We start from the raw sequence: 13509 nt of genomic DNA, 5'->3' as shown, positions 1-13509 counted from the left end.
AAAATTGATTTTATTGGACACCATTCGCATTTGTTTATGTGAAAGAACACACTATTTGTATTTATTTCTCTTAATGGATTTTTATTCAAAAAGGATTCACTTTGACAAAGTAGAAAAATGCTACTGTAGAAAGTTGTAGCGTACGGTAGACGAAATGCAAGGTTCATCATACACCATGCCCTCGACATGAAGCATGAGGCGTGGAGAAGATGATGATTGACCCATCGTTCCGATTAACGGATACCTCACTAGCATTTATGGTGTGGTGTACTCTCATTTAGAAATCGTAGATACTAGTAGCTTATATTAATTATCACTTATTTTTAGGCAAATGAGATAAGTGTCGTTCAAATAGAAATTGTTTGTTTGGTTATGCAGGCACATATCCAGGATTTTGTAACAGGGGGGGGGCGAACTAATTTTGGCGCCCCTGTGAACTTTTGGAGAATGGCGTCCCTCCCTCCCCCACCAGGCTAACATAGGTGCCTTAAATACATATTGATTTATCTTAATAATCATGTGAAAACAAGTGCAATCGAAGATCACTTTTTAAAAAACGTGTTCAAGACAAAGAAATATCCATGAATATATCGTCATGATACCACTTTTTGAAAATAATAAATGCAATCAGGTGGGTGTTTCATAAAGCTCTTAAGTTAACAGCGACTTTAAGACGAATAATGAACTTTGAACGAATTTACGCTCTTAAAAGAAAGGATCACCAGTCGTTCTTAACTTACGATCAGTTTAATGAAAAGGCTCCTGAAAGCATAGCATTTTAAGCACTTAGTGGTTTCAACTTCTCATCAGAGTAGGCCTAATACAGTTATGTGACCGGGAGCTGACATTCACCCCCACAGCAACCCCTAATACGCGCACGTTATGTTTCTCAAAGTATTGTTGCAGGCTGCTGCGTCACATCCACCTCGTAATAGCTTACGTATTCGTTTCTTCAAGAAGTAGGCCTACACACTTAAAATGTTGGGCACAAGACTGTCCACTGCGTTGGGTAATGTGTGTTCGTATATATATATATTTATTTATTTATTTATTACCCAGTTATTAGTTTTTATTACTCAATTTGAACATATTTTAGTCAATAGTTGTGTGGACAGTATGTTGCCCAGAGGTTGTTAAAAGTTGGGCATTTTTTGCTAAACTATTTTACGAGTGTACAGCTGTTGTAACTCTTCCATAATGGCAAGTGCCATGATGTTACTGTTCAGCAGCCAATCACAGTAACGGTTTCAATATGAACAAAGCAATAATAGTAGTAATTCTTTTTTAACCGGGCCACTGTGCCATTAACTGTTCAACCCAGGCAAACATACTTTCTTTTGTTTATTTTGTCTACGTACGTAGTCCTCTCTGACTTAAAAGATGACATTTTATAACCAAATGATATACATGTGCTAACTCTCCTACACATTATTTGCCATTATGCAGTAACACGTGAATAAAATTTTCACCTAAAAAATATCAGTTTTGTTACAACATGAACACTTCAAACCCTCAAGATTTAGCTCCAGTACGCCACTGTTTATGATACAACACGTTAAGGTTCAGACCGGGATAAAAGTAATTTGGATCCAGCGAAAAAAGACACAAATATTAAATGCCAAAACAGTTCAAAGTTCAACTTGAACCCATTATTGTTCTCATACAATACCCACTTGAATACAGTCGTCAACGGTCCAGTGACTGCATGGAATATGAATTAAAAAAGAAAACACATCAAATCATAAATTGCTGCATCACTGTATTTGAGAATAGAATCGATATGGTATAGACCTTTGACAGTCACCAGTGGGGAAATACTAGATATACATATGGTTGGTAAATTATCTGGCAGAAAGTTGCATTTTACTCTGTCTATCATAGTCTTAAATGATCTCTCTCTGTGGATGAGCAATTTTGGGGAAGTAAAAAATGATGCGATTTTCTCCGATTTTGATGATTTTTGCTGTCGCTGTTTGTGTATCGGGAGAAAGTCCTCGTGTGGAAGTGACAGAAGGAATTCTTGTGGGAAAGACAGTGCAGTTCACTGAGAACCAGTACATCAATCTAACCAAAGATGTCGACATGTTTCTTGTAAGTCATACACATTTTGAATAAACAGTGTTTAATCTTCTTTTAGATTCATGATTTACTGATTTATTAGTCTGGGACTATTGGTCGTTAATGAGATTACTACTTAATATTGATTTTTTTTATTTTTATTTTAAAATCAATTCGACTTAGTATCAACCCTTCATTACATTTGTACGAATTACACTTGTTTAATATGTGTTGTTTTCATAATTGGAACTGCTGAATATAAATTTCATAATTTTTTGTGTACAGTTTCCAATTTTGTTTTATGTATATTGTCAATATTGTTCAATTGTTTTTGTGCTTTAGAAAGTTAAATATGATAATGTTATATTGCTCTGTTTGATTCAATGAACTATGACAACTGGAACAGTGACCTGATTATATATATATTCATTCTCACTTGACTTTGGAGGTGGTGGTATATCAAGTGGATAGGTATAGCTAAAATGCTGATTGCTCAGGTATAATATCGTGCTGGCCCTAACGTGTTGTGTTTACTAGACACCAATAACTTTGCCATACTCAACCCAGGGGCCCATTGCAGAAAGAGTTGCGTTTAAACGCAAGTCAAAAAATCAATCGCAAGTCCCAAATGCGTGCTGTTGATTGGTTGAAAATCAAGTTGCGCATGATTTTTAGAGTTGTGATTGATGGCAAATCTTTCTGCAACGGGCCCCAGGAAAGGTTACTGTGTACCTGGCAGGAATTAATTTCTTGAATGGCTTGTGCGCACATTATTGACTTTTGTCGTATCTTGAAATAGCTCCTGAATTTGATACGAATGCTCTTTTAATACTGGCAGTGAGCATAATGTAGAGTCCAACTAGCCCATTGACTACTAAAACCTGTGATTTATAGGTTGTGGAACGCCTGGTGTGTCATATCTCACAGACTTGAACGTTGTATGAGCCTATGACATGAGAGATAAAATAAAACAGTTATTAATCTTTTGCTGATGATTAGGGCGTTCCCTTCGCTAGTCCTCCAACGCGGTTCGCCCGAGCTCAGCCGATGACAAGATGGGAGGGAGAACGGAATGCCACTGAGTTTACACCTGCGTGCCAACAAGTACCTCAGCCTTTATTCTATCCCGTCATGTCAGAAGATTGCCTCTATCTAAATGTTTACACACCAAGTCCAAAGGTATTTAATTGAAAAAAATGTCCTTATTAGGTCCTATTTTCCATTTCTATTTGTACAGACATAAGTGACTCATATATTGGCAAGAGTAACTATTCCATATTTGGATGTCAATGATAATAAGGCCCCATTCTTATCCTTATTAGGCCACTATTTTTGCATAGATAGCAGTTAAATCATGTAAATCATGTCATACTTTTGAACTGATGAATGAATTAGCAATTGACAGGGACAGTAGAACAATTTTGATCATGGGGAGGGGGAAGATTGTAATGAGATTTTTTGTACTTGTCTACTGGAAAGAGACCCGCTGTTCCTTTGTCCCTTATTGACGGACAGTTCAGGTTGGTGTTTCATAAAGCTGTTCGTAAAGTTACGAAAAACCTTACGCACGACTGGAACATGTTCTTAGGTCATAAATCAATTACACAGGGATATCACATAGCACAAGAAAGGATCACCAGTCTTGCGTAAAGTCATTCGTATCTTACGAACTAAACAGCTTTATGAAACACCCACCAGATTTGAGACTTTGGATATTGGGAACAATATTTGACACCAACGAAAGCAATCCCGGACCATATAGGATCACTTCGGTTGTGAATAATTTTATCGCGTGCCATTTACTCTACTAAAATGAGGTATCCTAATTACCAGAGTAATATTGATTAATTCGATTTTTATTTGGCTTTTCCGCATATTCGTAAGATTTGACTCTTATACATGTATTTATTACAATTTTATTCCACCCCCACCATCGTATCTTGAAATAGCTCCTGAATTTGATACGAATGCTCTTTTAATACTGGCAGTGAGCATAATGTAGAGTCCAACTAGCCCATTGACTACTAAAACCTGTGATTTTAATGGCATTCCTACGTACATTGACCATTATTTTGAATCCTGTAGAAAATTGGTTAATGTCTCTACCATATGGGTTGATTAATGATTTTAATTGATGCAAAACAATTATTATGATATGTCTGCAACTGAGAAGACAGATAATTGAGACAACTATTTGTTTTTCATGTAGCCATCAACAGGGATACCTGTCATGGTATGGATTCATGGAGGTGCTTTTTCAACGGGGACCTCAATGATATATGATTACTACGGAGCTCCATTGGTAGCTGTTGGTGACGTCATAATAGTAACATTCAACTACCGATTAGCGATCTTTGCACAATTGTCAACAGGTATAAATTAGTACAGAATTTCTTATCTCGGACGACAGAAGGACGAAAAATGAATTAAGCTTTTAAATTTCATAAAAGTTTTGTGAATTGTTTCCATATTCAAATCTTTAATATTCCATAGTTGCACTGGCAAAACCGACTTAAAACCGGGCTCCAAACCGAATTACGTACATGTATACCATTCGTATATTACATAATAGCTCGGTTTCTCCGGTTTGACTGCAGCATAGCAAATACGAATATTTCATTGACTGATTCTCCATGAAAATTTTAAGTTAATACTTAATCCGATCTTCTCTTTGTAATGTTATATTTGCTGTTAATAAAGTCACTTTAAATAATGATGATGATGATGCAAACAACAGTAATTGTACATCAGAATACTATCCCCCCACCAAAAAAAAAAGAAGTTTCAAGCGAGATAATTGCCAGGCGGTTCGCTCAATACTGGCCCATGTACCTGGTTATCACTGTTGATATACCACATAGCCTTCATAAACACATGACGATTTTTCTTCAATTTCGGTATTATGCACAATGACCATTTTGAATTTTGACGGAAGACGGGCACGATCATGATTGGAAGAGTGCTGTTGGTTACAATTACCTTCAATGAATGGTGAATTTTATAGTCATAACATGTTTACTCTCCATTTATTTTTATTATCAGAGGATGAAGAAGCACCTGGAAACGTTGGAATGTTGGACCAAGTAGCTGCACTAGAATGGGTTTACAACAACATAGAAGGTATGTATCAGTTGGTTTATTACAATACGATCTATACACGTATCATGTATTTAGATATAATTGTTTTTATGAAACTAATCCATTTTAACTCTAAAAGTTTTATACATTCCTCCGTTCACCATGTTTACTAACTAGATAAACTGAATAAAGACTCAACTCGAAGGGGAAAGAAAGGTGATAACTGACAAAACAATAGCTTTTAAGCTAGGAGGAACATCAATGTATCTTTGATTTGGTCTATCAACAGCTTTATTTTGTCTCATTATCGTTTGGTCAATACTTCTTATACCCAATTAGTCTAGTTGTTTCCTTTGATGACCACTTTGACCTATCTAAACTTCGTCTGCTTATCACTTTCTACTTTGTCAAATGAAAGTTTGGTTCATAAATAGTCAATATGTGACTAACTAGTAAATGAACTTGATTATATTAAGACCAGATATGTATACTCCGTAATCATAATTTCTTTTTAAAAATATTGCTTTATTCTTGCCCCCCAGAAAAAAATACGCCAAAATTGAAATGTTGGCATCTCTATTATCTGGTTGTAATATTGAGTAGTGAGACAATAATTATCATTCGTTAATTACGAGCCGATAATGAGATAAATCATATTGTCATTTCTGTCATCATGATCATTTCTAGCTTTTGGAGGTGACAAAGAACAGATAACCATATTTGGCGAAAGTGCAGGATCTGCGAGCGTCAGTTTTCACCTGCTCTCCAAACTGAGTAGAAAGTTTTTCAAGCAAGCTGTGCTTCAGGTTAAATATTCACACTTTCAGCAATTTACTTTGCAGTAGACATGTTGCAATCGGGCATGATAGTGCTTTTCTACTCTTCATAATGTACAGATAATCGGAATTAGAATATAAATTAAAAGTATTAATGAAACAGATAATCTTGGTCCCTTGTGGTGTGGACATTTATATGCATTTATACTCCTCCTAATTTCAGTCACTCAGATATAAGAATGAACGACTGGTTAAACACAATTTAAGCTCTTACTTTTGAATATAAAATGGATTAAAGAAAACAATTTCTGTTAAGTTGTAACCACTGCCATATTTTTACTTCGTTTGAAAATTAAATAAAGAAATATTAAGCAGCCACTTCTATCTATTTTGTGAGTAAAGTCAATACTTCCAAGTTTCATTTCAATTTTATTATGACAAAGTTATTAGATAAGCTTTTTACTGGGGCCCACATCCTAGAACGGAATTTGAAAATTTATAACTTACAGAGTGGAACTGCATTTAGTCCATGGGCCTTCAAGCATGATCCAGTCGCTGAGCTTGAGAAAGCACAGGAACTTGGAAGAGAGATGGGTTGTGTAGATGTGACATCTACCTCAGCTTTGGTGACTTGCCTCCGAGATGTAGAAGACCCCTTAGCTCTGAGCACAGCAGCCGACAAGGTATACTTATCATTATTTGATGATTTTTTCCCCCATGAAAATTGCTAATGTTTAAAGGCAATAGGTCACAGGCACATTATAGCTCTTTAACTTGGAAGGCATTACAAACGGGTATTACTGCGGATTACTCTATCAATATTTACGGGATAAGTTCAACCACTGTTAGGTGGAAATTCCAAGAATCAAATAACGAACATTTTGTGTCGGTAGCTGGATTTCTGTCCCTAAGAGATACACCTTTTTTTTTCTTAAAGTGATGGAAGTATGCTCCCTTTACTTGTGAATTTCAAATAGTAAGCAAACAACCCCCCGCTTTGAGATTGTCCATGAATGATATTGTTCCCTGTACATAAATATATTATAATCAAGAAATTCATATGGCCTCTTGACAATTTTGAATCGATTTCGATTCAATACTAGAAAATAAGCCTTAAAACTAGGCAATAATGATGAATGATGAACTCTAATGACTCCAAAGATGTACCTTTATCACTTTTAATTTCAGGTATACGGCAATCAGTATCCAGTGACTCTGGATGGTACTTTTTTGGAAGACACTCCAGCCAATCTCTATAAGAATAACGACTTTGCCAACGTTCCACTCCTGATAGGTTTTAACCGGGACGAGGGTACAATAGGCCCGTACTTTTATTTTCCATCTTATGTCGGAAGTCCGACGCCACCTCCTATGGATCGTAACCTGTTCGAGATCTTTGTGAAGGGTCTTCTGGTCAATTATGGTACAGACGACGAGATCGTGCACGATGCCGTGTTCCAGGAATACATTGACTGGACAATGGCTGATAATCCGGAAAGTGATTACTTCCAGTCGTTTGTGAATTACGGAACCGATTCAGACTACGCTTGTCCGTCAGATATCGTGATGCGGAAACACACAGAGGCCGGTGGAACAGTCTACAAATATTTCATGACCCATGCACCATCTAAGTAAGATAGCACACCTGTCAGTTCATCTCATTGTATCTTAACTATGTTACGGCATATTTGATAAATGAACGTTGTAATCAAAGTATGCCGGTAGAGCATACCAGACGGGATCTATGATCTCCCAATTATATAGATATAGATACATTTAGAAAATTGCGAGCCCTACTATACAAGAGTCTGCGAAAGTTATTCAGCGCACACCTTCAAAACTTATTTGTGAACACTATTTAGAATCTCTTTGCTGCACTACCTTTCTTCGTAACTCAGCGACGAGAAACAATCTCTCCTTTGTGGCTTTCTTCCTTGCCCTAACATCACATTGGCCATACCTACAGACGTAAAAATTAAGCATTAATCAGTGTTGTTCTTCATGCTAATCAGTGTTGTTTTTCATGCCCAAATAGGAGTTACTTCATGGTCGCAGGTGAGATCCCAAACACTCCTTGGTTGGGAGCAGGTCATGGTGAAGACCTCACATTCGTGTGGGGTGTGCCCTTCATCGATGAACTTTACCATGTACATGGGCACAATTTGACAGATGAAGAGAACGCCCTCTCCGTCAAGTTCATGCAATTTTGGACAAACTTTGCAAAATCAGGGTAGGTTTATTCGCGCCATCAATATTTTATTGGACACAGTTATTCAATTGAAATGCCACCATACCTTAGTATATCGAACTGTCTCAAGTCATTGACGTAGAGATTTTGCCTATTTCTATACCGCCACCACCACCACCATATTACCACCTAGCCTACTACAACTCTTTCTTAAATCTTTTCATTCAGTGATCCCGGCAAGTCCATCCCTGGTGCAGAGCCCGGAGAAGGAGATGATTTTTGGCCTTTATACACGATTCCTGAATTAAGACACAAAATACTCTCACCGAGTTTTGGTGAGGATAGAGCTTTAAAGGCTCGTGAGTGTCGTTTCTGGGCGAACTACGTTCCGACCCTTCAATCCTTTGCAAGTATGAACTTTTGGTATTTCCCCCTTTAAATGTGTATATACAATACATCATAGTTTAAAGAAATATTGACTAAATTCATCTTGAAGTCCCAAAAGAAAAATGCGAGGGCATGATTTTGATTTGTGTGTGTGTTACCTCTGAGGTAGAAATTGGGTTTACAGACACTTATTTTTTATTTTCACCTGCGAGATTTACGTAACGGAAAATCAATAAAATTGGTTGTAATAATGGAAATAACAACGATTTTGTTAATAAAAGTGATGATGGTATTTATAACACTAATGCCTTTCTCTTCTCCATCTTAGACTCAATTGATGAGGATCAGAAGGAATGGCGAGAGAGCTATGACGACTGGAAGAGTGAAATGACCGACTGGGAGCAGGCGTTCGAAAAATACAAAGAACAGCCAACATGCAATTAGACATGCTAGATGACATTGATTTAATATGTGACCCAACAAACCTATAGAGGGCGTCAACACTTTGCAAAATTCGTTGATATGACCCTGAATCACTGTCTTCTTTACCATTGTACAACATTAACCACTCTCAATAGCTCTTCGTATCATGAATAAAACATGGAATTATATTGGATATATTGAGGCGGCACAAGGGTATTTGATTTAGGGATGTCCTTCATAATTACACGACCAATACACATATTTGTGATGCCCGCTCTTTCTCTTTTCTTTTCTTTCTCTTCCTTTTTTCTTTCCCTTTCTTTCTTTCTCTTTTCTTTCCCTTTCCTCCCCCATTTTCTTTGTTTCTGCCCTTCCCCTCATTCACTAATTAAAAAAGAAACCATGGGGTTGGGTAACACTTGACCCTTGTAGAGTCACCCCTTGCTCAAGAGGCATTTTAGACTAAATAGATATATGGTTATGTCTGGTAGAAATAAATTTATTTTCTGTTTATTTTCTTCATTTCATTTTCATGGTTAACGACGATTATGTAGCTATATAATAATAAGGATTATAATAAAGTAATAATAATAATAATAGTAATAAAAAATAACCGTCCGCTTTTATATAGCGCTTGACACATCGGAACGACGTCTCTATGCGCTTTACAAAATTACCCAGGTCATCGGAACCTGGCATGCCCGTATACAATGTATGGCCTTCTCCACTCCCTGGGGAGCATTCCAACAAGAGTTTCAAGACTCGATTGCTAGGCATACTTCATAGGCTTTAGGGTAACCATTTAACACCAGGGTGGAGAGTGGCAAATTGTGGATTGACGCCTTGCCAAAGAACGCTAGGCCTAGTGGGATTCGACCAGACGGTCCTCTGATTACAAATCGAGAGTCAGAACCTCTGAAGTGCTACACCACGATGCTTTCATACATTGCCTGTGTTATGTGTTATGCTCATGATTCCGTGTCAAACTTTTAAATTTCTTGACAAATCATGTATGTACTCTAAAGAATATTCTTAAGATTCAAATATCCTTATAAACAATGTATTTCTCTGTGAAAACTTTATAGCACAATGTATTAATCATTAATAACTTTTATTTACACTTAACTGAGATAACATATTGACCTTCATTATGACATCATTTGTTTACTGATATTTATTATCAGAGCTTCTCAATTAATATTGCGTTTGTTAGCAAATAGTAAATTAGTTTTCTTTTTTAATTTTATGTTCTCACTAAATTTGTAAGCTCTTTGGTACGGATACCCCTAAAAATTCATACACTTAGGATATAATGTATTTATATTGAATCTCAACTTTCTTTGAATGTCGATGAAACTTTTTTTTTTGGTCTCATCAGTCTACGAAATAGAATAGGCCGATATGACACACGTCTTCCATTTGTTTGTGATGATCTTGATAATGTTTTATTCTGCAACAGATAGAGAGGGAGATAGAGAGGGAGAGAGAGAGAGAGAGATAGAGAGAGAGAGGGGGGGGGGGGGGGCAGAATCGGAAGGGGAATGTATAGAGAGAGATTATACATGTTATATGGGAAAAGAGGCACCTACACTTTTCACTCGAAGTCCCTCCGCTTGTTACGGCACATCATGTAAATAATACATTTTATGTATGATTTACATTTTTAAATTGATTACACACACAACAAGCATAATTGTACCGTAATTGTGCAATTGGTAGAATAACTTTCAAAATATGCTAGTGCAGCATTATGACGGGTATTTACTGTCATTAAGAACATGAAGATGTGCAATTAAAATAAAGTGGTCTGTGGATATTGCTGACGTAAAAACAGCCGTGGAGTTGAAGTGATGGTGTCATGGAGTAAATACGGGCAAAATAATTCATTTAATGTGATTGGTACTGCGTTGTTATGGTAACGACACATATTGTAAATCATGAAATATCCCAATTTCTTGTATGTAATGATCTCACATTAGGCCGTCAGCGTTGTGTAGAATGAACGATAAAGGGACAGTCAGTGCGAGTGAATGATAGCCAGTGAGGAAGGGGAGGGGGCAATAAGCTGTTCATGTTCATGAATAACAAACGTTGATTTTACGATTAACTATAAACCAAACTAAAGGTAGATGAAGTGCCAATAGACCAATCGATCACTAGATAAATTTGTAAATAGTTGAAAGCTTAGATCAAATAATGACAAAGCCAAATTGAAATGATAAATAGGTTTAGCTAATTAAGAATTACACATTTCATTTTGTGTTTGAATCCAGTGGAGGAGTTATATAGATCACCGTGGGTATGATCTCTCCCAAAATATGCAGTTAGCATACAGTATATATTTATAATAATGGAAATAATTTAAAGAGTAACGTGTGGAAAAGCAAGTCAAAGTCTAGTCCATTACAAAGCACATTACAATTATCAAATATTTACCACTTTGTTTATTGAATTAGGAAGCACTTTTGTGTGGCGTGATACAATGTATTGCATATTGGCGTGAGAATGAAATCTAAGCGATGTGTTTTCTAATGGTTAACTATTGCAATCAGTCTAAAGTAAACAGAAAATTAAAATAACAAAAGAGTCAGGTAAGTTTGTACAAAAACGGATTAGTGACAAGATCAGACGGTAATCACTACACAGTGGACATAACTTCGTTCTAAACAGCTAAAGAAGATGGAGTTGTTATGTATCTTGGTGTTTTTCGTTTCCTCTGTACTTGTCGTGTCTGGACAAAACCCCCGCGTGACTGTAACTGAAGGCGAGCTTGTAGGAAAGACCGTCGAGTTTAGTGAGGATCGGTTCATCAACGTGACTAAAAATGTAGACATATACTTGGTAAGTCAACGATATTTACATATCAAACAATTTTTCATTAATTGGATCCAAAGTTTGCTAGTAAAGGTTTTATAGTCGAAATTCACCCTGATATTTCTTAAATAGGAAAGAAAAAAAAAACTCAAGCGGAGGGAGACACAACAAAATTTCGAACAATCAAATTTTAAATAGGACACAGCTTTAGGTCAACTAGTAGTACCAAAACAAAAACAAAACATGGGAAGGCAATATTGAATTTGTACAAATTCGATGTTGGTTATAGATCAGACCCGTCGGCAGAAATTTATGTTCGGGATATAAACAGGGACAGATCCAAGATTAAACGGAGGGGAAGGGGGATTTGAAGATCAGATCGATGTCATTGCGTGTGATTTTCTGATTGAAATAAATCAAAATTATGGGTTCTGAACCTGAAATATTAACATTTCAAACACTATTTTGGGGAAAATTAGATATCTAAATTGCTACCAAATGGCTGCATGATATGATACTGGAAATAAAAAATGTTGTTAAATGTTATTTTTATTTCTACAAACATAATACACACTGTCAGTCTGCCTTGGGAATTAGAAAGCTTAACGTGTTCTCCTCCCCCCGTTATGTATCTGCTACTGATAGGTTGCAATAATGAATTTAATATGAAAGTCCCCAAGAAAATTCAAACGGACCCACTTTCACCGTTATGCTTAGTCAAAGGACAAGTCCAACCCAACAAAAAATGATTTAAAAAAAAAAAGAAAAATCCAACAAGCATGACACTAAAAATATCATCAAAATTGGATGTAATATAAGTTATTACATTTCAAAATTTCGAGTAATAAAAAAAGAACAGTTATATGCACTACCTGGTCGGTATGCAAATGAGGAGACTGATGACCCTATCCACTCACTGTTTCTTTTGTATTTTATTATATGAACTGTTCTAATGTTCTCCTCATTGCCATGTGAAACAACGATTAATTCATCCCTGAACATGTGGAATTAAAATTGTTTAGTACTATTTATGGTTCAGTCAAGTTGGCCCTTATTGTAAAAACTGTAAAAAAATGAAATATTTTTTAATTGAAACAGTAAACGACAAAAGAAATATTGAGTGAGGGACATCATCATCTGCCTCATTTGAATGTCAAAGAATTGTGTATATCACTGTTTCATGAAAAATAAACGAAACTATAAAATGTCATATCTTTCTTATTTCACATCCGATTTCGATGAGATTTTTAGTGTTATGCTCGTTTGATTATTTTTTTCTTTTTCACTAACATTTTCTGGGGGGAGACTTGATCTTTTAGTGAATCTTTCTCTATCCAGAACCCCGTTCCATTGCCATCCAATGGTAAATTGCTTGGAATCCTTGATTTTGATTGGCTGTTGATCATCGTTACCATGGTAATTACCATTAGATGGCAAAGTTATCATTGAAATAACGTTTATGCAACGGGACCCAGAATGTCCATTACAGACGATAAGATGTAATACACACACACTCTCACACACATACACACATGCATGTACAGCTATTCTATCCCGACACAAAAACGCTGATTTCTTTTACTATGTAATATATGAACCTTTAATTATTTCTTTAAAATTTCAATCACTCGTACTTCATTCATCAAAAACTAAATATACAAATAAACTTTGTTATAAAAATCTCATGTTCTATTATTATTTTCTTCTTTTAAACACTTGTTTAAATTGTTTGAACAAGCACTGTAAGGTTGATGTAGTATACAGCTTTGTATAAAAAGAAATAAA

General features: G+C 36.0%; 2 protein-coding genes across 3 annotated transcripts in view; both read left to right on the top strand.

Annotated features, from left to right (window-relative positions):
- Positions 1 to 1731: 1731 nt before the first annotated feature.
- On the top strand, positions 1732 to 10326 carry LOC121411260 (cholinesterase 1-like). Its single transcript, XM_041603877.1, has 10 exons — positions 1732 to 2091; positions 3058 to 3237; positions 4268 to 4430; positions 5101 to 5178; positions 5824 to 5942; positions 6422 to 6595; positions 7101 to 7543; positions 7948 to 8142; positions 8329 to 8510; positions 8816 to 10326. The coding sequence occupies exons 1-10, from the start codon at positions 1930 to 1932 to the stop codon at positions 8929 to 8931; spliced, it is 1812 nt and encodes a 603-aa protein (XP_041459811.1). The 5' UTR covers positions 1732 to 1929; the 3' UTR covers positions 8932 to 10326.
- A 1135-nt stretch (positions 10327 to 11461) lies between these two features.
- Positions 11462 to 13509, top strand: part of LOC121411259 (cholinesterase 1-like) — a 34872-nt gene continuing 32824 nt past the window's right edge. Inside the window, exon 1 of one of the 2 annotated variants that reach the window (XM_041603876.1) lies at positions 11462 to 11751. In XM_041603876.1, coding sequence (XP_041459810.1) covers positions 11590 to 11751 — 162 coding nt within the window. In that variant the 5' untranslated portion in view covers positions 11462 to 11589. The remainder of the gene's footprint in view (positions 11752 to 13509) is intronic. The other variant, XM_041603874.1, reaches the window with a different exon arrangement.

Source organism: Lytechinus variegatus, chromosome 3 (genome assembly GCF_018143015.1).
Source record: "Lytechinus variegatus isolate NC3 chromosome 3, Lvar_3.0, whole genome shotgun sequence".
Lineage (NCBI taxonomy): Eukaryota > Metazoa > Echinodermata > Echinoidea > Temnopleuroida > Toxopneustidae > Lytechinus > Lytechinus variegatus.
This window is presented reverse-complemented; position numbering and strand designations above follow the sequence as displayed.